Genomic DNA, 12,182 nt, shown 5'->3' on the forward strand with positions numbered 1-12,182 from the left:
TAAAATATATTTTAGAAGAACTTATAATAATAACAGTCTATTTTATCAATTTTCCCGATACTTCTCCTTCCTTCTGAAATACAATCCCACGTTGAACAGAAACAGGAATTTGATAAATGATTATTTCAAACAAATATCTTGTGTAACATGCAAAAAGGCTTTGGTGAGAAACCAGACCACATCTGCTTCTCGTCTGGACTCCACCATTTATTTGCCTACCGCCATCAGGTGTGACATTGACAGCGCCGCGGTCAGTCTTCACCACATGTGAGTCGCACAGCGAGGTTCACCGTGTCAACTGTGGTTTGTGTTTGTTTCATTTGGAACCACCTGCAAAGAAAGCAGCTGCCCTGCTTTGTGTTTCAGCTGCAATCTGCATAATTATATCACGTTATTTGCAGGAGGATTTATCACACCTGGGTTGTACAGGTGTTGTGTATATCTGAGCAGTGAGACGCTGAATCTAGTTCTTTAAGCGTTAGAGAGCCAGGAGGAAGTATACCGCAGCAGATTTTTAGTTTTTAAACTGAGGTTCAAAGATTTCTATTTTACTTAGTAATAAAAGACAAAAAGAAGCAAAATTAAAACTTATTCACCCTCAATGTTTTGGCATTAAAGGAAACAACACCAAAGGTAAAGCATCAATTCTATCAGCATTTGAACCCAGACACTTTATTTTTCTTAATAGAAATAGTAGAACAATTTAACAAGGACTGATAATATTCATTGCAAATGCATTTTTAAATAGCCTGTTAAAAATTATTCAAACCTTCCTCAATAAGTAGATTTTTTAACTGCCTTTGAAACAGCCAAACCTTTCTATGTTAAGCAGCATTTTGAATTTTTCTTTAGACTTTCAATCTGTGGTGTTGAGCTTCAAGTCTGCAAATTTCAACTCCAGACTCTGCACCTCTTCAAAATATCAATTCAGAACCAAAATGTTCCCAATTTGCTTGAAATTATCTTCTGCCGGGGTAACGAATTGTAACGTCAAACAATTTAACAAAAATCTAGAGATGAACTGACTTTTTATTTTATTTTCAGCTGCTTCTTCCATCCGCAATGCCCACTGTGGTAATTCTCCTCCTTCTGCCAGGTGAATGTTTAAAAATAGTTGATTAATTAATATTGAAAATAGTCATTATTGATTGTTTGCACAGTTTAAAGGTTTAAGCCTCATTGTTGCTAATATAACCTGCTCGTCAGCTTTCTGCGGCGCCGTCGAGGTGAGCTGCGCCCAGCCGGACCAGCCCAGCCTCCTGGCGGCTCTGTCTCCTGCCTTCGACCTGAGCGCCATACGACCCGTCGAGAACCAGCTGACCTACACCAACATCAGCGTCTACTTCACTCTCTATGGGATATTAGGAGTGGTATGTTGAGCTTCAAGCCACTTTACAAATAAAATATGATTTCTTTTATAAAAGAAAGAGTGCACAGTTTAAATATTTAAATTTTGTTAAGATTAAAGCTGAGTGTCACATTCGTATTCCAGGATGAAAAGTCCCAACTCCTCGTCACTTACATTTGGCTGAGCTATGTAAGCTGTGAAAACATTTGTTGTCGTCTCTCATTTTTATTCGGCTGATTACTTTCTATGCATAAAGTTAAAAAGCTAACTGAGATTTTTGTGTTTCAGTGGTGGAAGAATGAGTACATCAGTTGGGATCCAGTCCAATGTGGCACCGACAACATTTCTCTTCCCAAGGAAAAGTTTTGGCTTCCGGATATTGTAATCAATGAGTTGTGAGTTTAGTTTTAGCACCTTAAATTTTGCACAATAATGTTGCAAAATAGGTTCGTTAAAGGCACAGGGTGACAAAAAGATACTTTTTTGTAATTTAGTATATTTTGCGCAACTTTAAAGGTTTTGAATTCAATGTGGGTTTTCCTAAACTTGTTCTGATTTTAGCATGGAGGAGAACAAAGCGCCATCAGTCCCGTATGTTTACCTGTTTAATGATGGAACGATGAGTAATTCGTTTCCTGTCAGAGTTGTGAGCTCCTGCAACCTGAATATCTACACTTTCCCCTTCGACATACAGAACTGCTCCCTGACTTTCAACTCCTACATCTACTACGGTGAGTCTCTCTCTTCAAGTCTTTCTTTAAGTTGAAGTTGAAACTGAGAAAAGGTTCAATGTATCTCGCTGGGATCACCTGTTGTGCTGTAATCAGGATGTGAACTACAATCAGGACTTTCAAAGGGCAAAACATGTTTATGTCAAACTGTGTCCAGGCTGCTGGCTGATGACAGTCTCTAGTCATTTAGTCCAATTGAGATGCTGAGGCATAATTATTACTATTTTATGTAAGAAATCAACTTGTTCAAAAAGTTTTGTTAAAGGCAAGAACACAAGTTTCAATTCATAACTCAGTGAATTGTGAGTCTATAGAGGGAAATTGGTATTATATTTAATATATATATTGACTTGTAATAACATATGTATACTTGCCTGTGACCTACCAAAGTCAATGACTAGGCGATAATTAGAAACAAAAATTATATATATTAAATATCTTTAATCAAAATTGTCGGCCCTCATACTTAGTCTCAAAAGCTTGGGTAAAACTTTTTGAAGTATGTTTTTCAATCTTGTGTCTAATCAGTAAATGGGACAGTGAAGTTTTTAATAGAACCTACACCTTGTACAATACAACGTTCCTCTTACAATGCACTATATGGTACAAAGGACATTGGAAACAGGAGTTTTTCAAACACATGTCAAAGTTTCATGGGAGATTAACATGATTGTCTGACTGGTGATTTCCCGTTTAAGATATCCGTCAAGGAAATGTGTTGTGAATTCTTCCCATCACCATGAATGTTTTTTTTCTGTTAAATCTGAGATTATTCAGCAATTGTCTGTAGTATAAATGTGTGCATCTATTGAGCTCACCCATCTTTTCTGCATTAATTATCATTAAATGGTACATTGTGAAGGACATAACTCAAAGACGAGTCCATGTGTCAGTTACTTATCTCATTTCAAAACTAATAGAAAAGTTTTGACTGGCGTTGCCAGTCTCTGGAAACACCAAATTACATTTTTTAAACGTTGCATAATTTTCGTAGGTTTTCCATAACTGCAAAATGATTAGATATGGATAATAACTGTAGAGAAAGAAATTCTGTCAATACCAGGGAAATCAATGTTTGGCTTCTTTTTTTCCTGTTATTCTTAAATATTTTTATTTATTAAATAGATGACCATGTGTTAGAAGGGTGGAGCTTTTATTAAACGTAATGTGCGTCCTTTTCTTTCTCCAGCGACTGAGATCAGAGTTTTCCTCGGGCGAGACGCGAAAACAATCACAGAGCTCTCGAAGAATGTGATGACCACCATGGGTGAATGGGAGCTGATGGACATCACCGCAAAGAAAGTACCTAATGATGATGAGTTGGGTCTTTATACAGACATGCTTGCATTTTATGTAAGTTAATAGTATATTTTCAAATGATTATATATCACTGAATTATATATCACAGTAAGTGGTGTTCCGGTTTTAATCCTGTTCTCTCTCCAGATCCGAGTGCGGCGCCGTGCCACCATGTACGTGGTGAATCTGCTGCTGCCCAGCTGCTTCCTCATCACAGTGGACCTCTTCAGCTTCCTGCTGCCTCCTCAGAGTGTAGACAGATCCTCCTTCAAGATGACCCTCATCCTAGGCTACACCGTCTTCCTGCTCATCATGAACGACCTGCTGCCCATCACCGGAAACATCATACCTCTGATAAGTCAGTAGGAGCTTCAGGGAACATTGATAGTTGTGCACATCTGGTTGTTAAAGTGTTAAGATAATTTGTCTTTTCAATAATGATTCTAATAAACCAAAGCTGTTCAAACTTTCCTTTCCTGCATCCTCTGCTCTCTTTCCACCAGATGTCTTCTTCTCTCTCTGCCTGGCTCTGATGGTGGCCAGTCTGCTGGAGACCATCCTCATCACCAACCTGCTGAGCAACTCGCCTGACTTCTCTCCCGTCCCTCGATGGATTCGGATTTTCGTTCTGAATTTTCTCGGCTGTCTCGTTTGCATGCCGAGAAAAACTGAGAAGCCAAAAAATTCAGGTATGCAGGGAACATTAAATAATAAAAATCAAATGAGAAATGAAATAAATAAAATTGATAATAGGTAAATGTCATCACTGTTTTCTAAAAAATAGAGCGGAGGAAGATGTCAGCGGTCGCAGAAATGAAATCCGATGAAGGTCCTCCAGGAACAGAAGGATCAGCTGAGGAAGACGAGGCTCTGACGGAGCTGAAGAGCCTGAGCCGCGTCCTGCAGGCCGTCCGCTATGAGATTGAGCAGCAGCAGAAGGGGAAGCAGAGCTCTGAGGAATGGATCCAGGTGGGTTTCATCATTGACCGCCTGCTGTTTGGCCTCTACATCGTCTTCATATCAGTCAGCTTCATCACCATCATTATTGTCTGGATTAACTCATACAACCAGTAGACCGCTGCATGTTGGAGACCTGCATTTATTCAGAAAGTGCTTGCAGAATTTTTACCACAATATTGTAATTTTTTTTTTTAGAGAATTTTAAACAGTGAATTATTTTAGCAACAATGTTAGTGCCATATACTTTAAAAAACTGCAAATGTTTAGAAAAATAATGTACTCACTGATTTATGGGGCTTTAAAATCTCTATTTTATTTATCACTTATTTAATATTTATTATAGATTATTACAACGCAACGTCTTATGTAACATTGTGGAATTTTAAATGGAGGAAAGGTTTTCTGCAAAATAAAATTTACTTGAAAAATGTCTAACAGCTTTTCATTGAATTTTCTTTCCAACACTTTATTTTATTTCCAACTCCATTATTTTAATTTGCAGAGGATTTTAGTGTGAGATATATAGAAGTCAAAGTTTCGCCAAACACATTTAGTGACGCTGAATGAGACATTGCAGCTGCATTTTAAGGTTATAGGTAACAATGTTTCCCCAAAGCAAAATAAAGCCCAATTTCAACTCTGTCAGAGTTTAAGTAAGCTTAAATGTGAGTGTGAAAAAATATTTTGCTTCTAAATCCTGGTTTCAGTAGACATATGATCAACGGAAATTTTAAAAGGTTTAAAAATTGAACATAATATTGAAAATAATCCCAATCCCACCAAATCTGATAATTTAGCCTCCAGGTTTTGAATTAAAAGCTCATCCACATCAAGTATTTTTTATTTATTTTTTTTTTCTTGACGTTACGTTGGGTTAAAACTTCTAAAAAACAAAAAAAAAACAAAAAAAAACAAACAGGGTAATTGAAAGGTTTTTCAAAACAAAGTGCAAATAATTTTCCACCGAAAAATAAATAAATGCTATTTTTTTGTTGTTTTTTACTTTTTATAAAGAAGGCCTTTGAATCCTATGCTCAAATCTAACTGGACAGCCCTCACCACTTACACATCACTCAGTCTAACAACTACTGCTGACCCAGTGTTAATGTTTTTAGTGCTGCCTGCTGAAAGTCAAGCCTTCTAAGCAACTATTCATCCTCATCTCTCTGCTGACTCTGGGTAAGTACAGGACTTATTTCTTTTGACCTAGTTGAGTTTATGCTCTCGCAGTTCTGTTTAAACTACACTTTAAGTAAAAAAATCAGCTCTATCAGGATATAATAAAACCGACCAGCTCATCACCAGGTTATGAGTTATTTCAACCTTGACTTTCCAAAAACAGATTCTACACTGTATGTTAATGTAATAAGCAAAATAGAAGCAAAAACATAAATACTGTGTGGAAAAAAAAAACTAAGCACATCTCATAATGCAATGGCTTGTAGAATTGTTTTTTTCCAGTAGTTAAATTAAAAATGACAATCAATCTCTAGTGTCTTTTCGGAGGAGTTTGTGGGCCCCTGATACAGCATTATGCCTGTATGACCCTCAGATAGCTGGTTCTTTCACATGTCAACATATAAATTCTCCAATAACTCAGATAAGGAGAGTTAGATTTCACGGCAGTCGCTTGTTTAAAAAAAAAAAAGTCTGAAAAGTCTCTAAATATAGAAACAAAGTCATTAAGTTGGCAACAGATCTTCTCTCATCCTGACTACATCCCTGCTCATCCCCACACTTAATCTCTGCTTATGTTTTTCCATCGTTTTACATATTCATATGACCCAGACAAGCGAACTGTTGAACTTCTGCTCTTGTAGAAGAAGTCACACTAATTATTGCTCAACTAGTGAAATGATTTACTCAGAAACTCCTGACTTACCTTCTTATTTTGTATTTAAACACCAAGGATGTATTTAGTTTTCTACTCAAATTTGTATTTTTGGTTTCATCTTTGTTTTATGAACAATCACAGTCTGGATTGTGTACATCTAGGGTTACTGTAAAAACTCTATTACACCCTGAAACCCTTCATAAAACTCACATAAAAATCCAGACAGGAAATAGCTTCCCTATTGAAGAATATGTGTGTTATTGACCCATTAAAATATCATATTTTCTTGTTTGCCGTTTGCAGCCCCGTTCAACTCCGCCGTTCTGAACTGCTCCCAGCCGACTCCAGCTTCACTGCTGAACTCCCTAAAGCCAGTGTTTGACCTGAACGCTATTCGACCTGTAGTAAATATGTCGGTCGTAACCCAAGTTAGGATTTCATTCGTTCTCTTTGGCATTTTGGGAGTGGTAAGAACAACTTTTTCTGTATTTTTTTTTCTCATTTTTTCCCCTTTGCTGTTTTTGTTGAATCATTGGCTCTATTTTGTCATCCATACGAGATTTTGTTAAGATGTTTCTTAAAAGTACAGAGAGTAACTTTTAATTTTTTTTTTTTTTTTACATATTTGTGTATGTATGATTGGTTGTTTCTGACTGAGCGGCGTATTTCTGCAGACAGCAGTAGGACCACAGAGAGGAGGCATCAGAGCTAATTTACCTGTCTTGTGTTGTAACGTCTAAATATACAATTAGTTTTAATAAATATGTTAAAAAAAATATATGTTTTTGTAAAAGTTACCAACTGCTGCTTTAAAAACTGTTCTTTTCAGGATGAGAAGTCCCAGGTACTGACAACTTTCATTTGGGAATCTTTAGTAAGTGTTTTCCTTAAAATCACTTTCGTAAGTGATTCTAACTTATAATATTTAGAGAACCAAACCTTTACAATTTGATCACACTGGATCTATCAGTGTGTCTAATGGTGTAAAGTACAAAGCTTTGTTGTTGCTGAGGTAAATTCTGGTATTTAAATTTAAAACATGTAATTATGTGTACAGGAGTGGCAAAACGAATTTACTGTTTGGGACCAAGAGGAGTGTGGTGTTGAATGGATTGCAGTTGCACGAAACCTGCTCTGGGTGCCAGATATCGTCATCAACGAGTTGTAAGTTTTCCTTTGGATGTAGATGAACAACTTGAGGCATAAAGATCTCAAGGTTTACACACAGGAGATTTTAAGTTATTTTACATATATATATATATATATATATATATATATATATATATTTCACTATTATTACCTACTTTGTGTGTCTTTCTTGCATAAATTTTGTAGAACAATGTAAAAGGCATAAATGTTTTCAAAAGCCCTGGTCATTATTGCCTCAAGAAACATCAGGTTGCTGACATTTTCCATTCTAATTAGAGTTCTTGTTAGTTATTGAAATTCCACCAGATATGTACTGTATTTAATATTACCTGTGTCTGATTTTCTGCAGCATGGAGAAGAACTTAGCACCAAGCGTCCCGTACACCTACCTGCATTCCAGTGGTCTCGTTTATGATGACTTGCCTGTCCGAGTCGTGAGCTCCTGCAGTCTCAACATCTACCTGTTTCCATTCGATATTCAAAGATGCACTTTCACTTTCAATTCCTACATACACCTTAGTAAGTACAAATTATGTTGACTATAAAGCAGAGAATAGATGGGTTTCATTATTATTATTATTATTATTATTATTATTATTATTATTATTATTATTATTATTATTATTATTATTATTATTTAATAATATTTTTGATATATATAGCATTTTTATAGTTATTTGATTGTGTTATAAAATGGTACATATTTGCCAAAGACATACATAATACCTTCCCTTTAAGAAAATATTCTCCATTTGCTGAGCAACTTGATCTGGTCCAACATTAATTTTATTGTCCTTACAGGTGATGCTGTACAACTTGAACTTGTAGGCACAGACCAGGATATATTTCAGGCGTCGATAAACAAAATGGCAACGATGGGTGAATGGCAGCTAGTTGGAATCAAATCAGAGAAGGTGACAGTACCAATCCTAGAGGGGTCCACTTATGATGAGCTTCGCTTCTTTGTAAGAAACTGGTGCAGTTATTTATAATGTTTGATGTTAACTAATTATAAACTAAGTGGGAAACATCAGCACATTCACAGAAAACACAAATTCTTGACCAAGTGAATTAGTTTAATCCATCAATAAAAACAAGAGATGCTAAAAAAAAGACAATTTTGCATTTGCATTCAAATTGCATTTACAGCATTAATTAAAATTAATACTGTATATACTTGTATTTACAGTATTTAAATACGCAAACAAAATGTACGCAAAAATTTTTCCACGCAAAATGTTTGCGTAAATTCTGTGTGGAAATTTACACAAAATCAACAGATCCCCATATTTTTTTTTTAACACCAATGCATAATTATGCGTTTATTGCAAATTTTCTTTAAAATGTTCAGCCTTACTTGAGGTCAAATTATAGTCCGCGATTGATATAACAAAAAGTCACATTCAGCGTCCCACATAAGCCCAAATATTGCAAAAGTCCTTGCAAATATTTCTAAAGTAGCACCACAAAACTAATGATTTTGAATGCGGAAAATCACAAAAATAATTGCAAAATCCTGGAGGAACTGATTGGATTAAAAATGTTACTTTTCACCACAAAGTTGTTTCCATTTTTTACTGATTATGTTTTTTTGAGCTCTTTCTACTGACATTCAAGTTTTGTATCTGTCTCAGATTTACTGTCTGCTTACATGCATTATTCTGCTGCAGGTCTCTGTTCGGCGCCACTCTACCATGTATGTGGTTAACCTCCTGATCCCCAGCTGTTTCCTCATCACTGTGGATCTCTTCAGCTTCATCCTGCCCATCCAAAGCATCGACCGGTCATTGTTCAAGATGACCCTCGTCCTGGGCTACACTGTCTTCCTGCTTAGCACCAACGACCTGCTCCCTAACACTGGAAACACCATCCCTCTCATCAGTCAGTTCTCAGAAGCTCTGCTGATTTATCTTACTGCATGTGTAGAATGTAACTATTCGTTAATGCAAAGTTAAGGCAATATGATAACACATACGCTGCAGGGGTTAAAGTGTTGAAAGTTTAGGCTGCAGACATCTCAGAACATAAAATGAAACCTGAGATATCTCTCTTAAAATCCACCGAAACAGAAAAATCATGCATAGACTGAGAGAAATATCTTCTGGTAAAATGGGAATGCTTTCATGACCCAAGCACAGTAAACAAATCTGTATTTGCACAACTGGATGAACACAACTTTTAGGACAATGTCAGTCTGGTTGTTTTGCTGGGCATTAAATGCTTCTGTAGCTTTTCACAGAGCAACACTTGGAAGCATGTTTGCAAAATTAACCTCCAATTTTTTTTTTTATCTACGTAATTATCACAAATATAACATGTCAACCTTTTATGTGAGTGAGGTGATTGGCTTCAAGATACAGTATCTTATTTTAAAGCAAATCTGTTAAATAAATTAGATTTGTGTAAATCCTAATTTCTTTTTTTGACTGTCGTAAAAACTTTACAATCCTAAAACTGCTGACTATTACCTATTCAAGAAGACACGCTCCCTTTCGTAGATAACACTCCTGCATTGTCATTTTTATCACTACATACTCCAGTATATATAATCACACATGCTACTGCTTTATCTAATTGGTTTATCAAGACAATGATAAACCATGCAGATGGTCTCTCTGCACTAATGAAGGCTTGCTGCATGCTGAGTGCTTGAAGTGGCTCCAGCTGATGCCAGCCCAACTTAATGTCAGATTATTTCAGCTAATATTTTCATTAAAATTGAGGCACAGATAGAGCATGAAATCTATCAACCCAAGATAACTGATCAACAAAAATATGTAAGGTAAAATATGTTGTAGTGAAAATAACATAATACAGCCTGAGGCAGCTGAATGCTGCGATTTTTACACTTGTGATTCAAATACACATTCATAAAGACTAGCTAGCTTACTCATGAGCTTTATAAGCCTGTGTAACATACATTGTCGAAACAGAGTGAGAGGAGCTTAATAAATAGTTACATAATATAAACATAAGGCACCATTTCCAGTTTTACTTTTTATGCAAAATGATGGAATCAAAATAAAGTGTAAGTATCTATTAACAGACAAATGCTAAAGTCAGAAGGTATATCTCAAAAAGTGACATTTCTGATTTTTGTTTTTCTGTAAAACAACTTCAAAGTGTTAGAGCTTTTTCTGGTTACTGTTCCAGATGTGTTCCTGTCTCTCTGTCTGACTATGATGGTCACCAGTCTGATGGAGACCATCTTCATCACCAATCTTCTGCGGGGCTCGGCTCACTACACTGCACCTCCTCGTTGGATGAAGGCGTTTGTTCTTCGCTTCTTGGGTCGACTTGTGGGGCTTCCACCAAAGCCTGAGCCGCAAGAAGACCTGGTGTTTAAGAATCCTGATACACGAGGTCGGCCACAGACCCAAAATATGGTTTTAATCTCCACCATTATCCATTTTGCTCATTTTGAATTGACAATGATAATTTGCTTTCTCTGGGACAGAAATGGCAGATGTCCCCACAGAGTCCAAAGGGAATGAAACGACAGAGAGAAAGGCGACGCTAAAGGAGGCCGAGACCCTCCAGGTTCTGAAGAACCTGAGCAGGGATCTCCAGGCCATCCACCGCCATGTTGTCCAGCAGCTCAAGGGAAGTCCCAGCTCAGAGGACTGGATCCAGATCGGCCTCGTCATCGACCGCCTGCTGTTCATCTTCTACATCTTCTTCACATCAGTCAGCTTCGTTTCCATCATCATTATCTGGGTCGCCTCATATAATGCTGCATAACTACCAGTTTGTTTTACTGCAGTTTTATTTAGAATTTAATGTGTTCCATTAAATCACAGATGTTATTTACTTTAGAATATAATTAGTTCAAGTTAAAATCAAATCAATCAATCATTGACTTTCACAACCCAGGTGTCATCTTCTGTTTCTAGCAACTTCAAACATATGAATATCCTTGTTATCAAATATTTTTCTTATGATATATTTTCAAGGCATGCTCTATCACTGCAAAATATTAGACTGTGTGAAACTGAGTTGAATTATATACATTAAAAAACATTAAATTCAAGTTGTAGCTTACTTATCACTTTTAGATTATAATGTTGCCTGGACATTTGTTGATCCTCTTGCACATAACCATAAAGGATGATGTAAATAATCAAATTGTAAAGTTAGGCCACCACTGTTTCTGTTTTTGCTGTTTGTGGCTAATGACTCTCACTGTGGTTTCCTGGAGTCCCAAAGTTTTAGAAATGACTTTGTAACACTTTCCAGACTAAAAGACCTCAATTTCTTTCTTTTTCATATATTTCTAAATTTATTTGGCTCTCAGCATGATGTCCATCTTTTTGGTGTACTTCACTTTTTCACCTGGCTCCTGTTTAAGTGATTTCTTGATTGAGAACAGGTTTGGCGGTAATCAGGTCTAGAGACATTGAACTCAGGTGTGATAAACCACAGTTATGATTTAACAAGGGGAAACATTTTTTTCACAAAGAGCCATGTGGGTTTGGATTGTTTAACCCCAATAATAAACCCTTTTAACTGCATTTTGTATTTATTTGAGGGAACTTACATCCTTGAGACCTAATTAAAGCTGATATATTTGCTTATCATGATGACAGTCGGTGTTGTCAACGAAATTGTGATTTTTTATTTTTTTTTTAAGCCAACTATAAATCCCAGATGAGCCTATAATTAATCAATGCAGAACTGGAACGGGATGTGATTCCCTGCAGGTGGAGGTGCTGAAAAATAAAATGGATGAATGCTCATTGTAGGTGTGAAATAACAACTTATTTTTGCCATTATTCTGTTTTTGGTCCATAATGGATTGGGTATTTTTTTTCTGGTTATGTTTATGAATATGTACTCCTAAGAATTAAAAGCATTAAAACAC

The 12,182-nt window shown here is 36.3% G+C and overlaps 2 protein-coding genes across 2 annotated transcripts in view; both read left to right on the plus strand.

The window, feature by feature from the left end:
• Nucleotides 1-11,381, plus strand: part of LOC106952839 (5-hydroxytryptamine receptor 3C-like) — an 18,595-nt gene extending 7,214 nt beyond the window's left edge. The window contains exons 2-10 of the mRNA XM_015041249.1: nucleotides 5,454-5,517; nucleotides 6,476-6,639; nucleotides 7,002-7,046; nucleotides 7,230-7,336; nucleotides 7,671-7,840; nucleotides 8,123-8,286; nucleotides 8,992-9,202; nucleotides 10,475-10,684; nucleotides 10,779-11,381. Of these exons, the coding sequence (XP_014896735.1) occupies nucleotides 6,583-6,639; nucleotides 7,002-7,046; nucleotides 7,230-7,336; nucleotides 7,671-7,840; nucleotides 8,123-8,286; nucleotides 8,992-9,202; nucleotides 10,475-10,684; nucleotides 10,779-11,062 (1,248 nt within the window). The 5' untranslated portion in view covers nucleotides 5,454-5,517; nucleotides 6,476-6,582 and the 3' untranslated portion in view covers nucleotides 11,063-11,381. The remainder of the gene's footprint in view (nucleotides 1-5,453; nucleotides 5,518-6,475; nucleotides 6,640-7,001; nucleotides 7,047-7,229; nucleotides 7,337-7,670; nucleotides 7,841-8,122; nucleotides 8,287-8,991; nucleotides 9,203-10,474; nucleotides 10,685-10,778) is intronic.
• Nucleotides 1,049-4,534, plus strand: LOC106952764 (5-hydroxytryptamine receptor 3A-like). Its single transcript, XM_015041131.1, has 9 exons — nucleotides 1,049-1,096; nucleotides 1,207-1,370; nucleotides 1,493-1,537; nucleotides 1,637-1,743; nucleotides 1,910-2,079; nucleotides 3,269-3,432; nucleotides 3,526-3,736; nucleotides 3,882-4,067; nucleotides 4,163-4,534. Exons 1-9 carry the CDS (start codon nucleotides 1,063-1,065, stop codon nucleotides 4,450-4,452), a joined length of 1,371 nt encoding a protein of 456 aa, XP_014896617.1. The 5' UTR covers nucleotides 1,049-1,062; the 3' UTR covers nucleotides 4,453-4,534.
• Nucleotides 11,382-12,182: the final 801 nt, after the last annotated feature.

This window comes from Poecilia latipinna, unplaced genomic scaffold (assembly GCF_001443285.1).
Source record: "Poecilia latipinna isolate Pla-1442-1.1 unplaced genomic scaffold, P_latipinna-1.0 Scaffold2, whole genome shotgun sequence".
Classification (NCBI taxonomy): domain Eukaryota; kingdom Metazoa; phylum Chordata; class Actinopteri; order Cyprinodontiformes; family Poeciliidae; genus Poecilia; species Poecilia latipinna.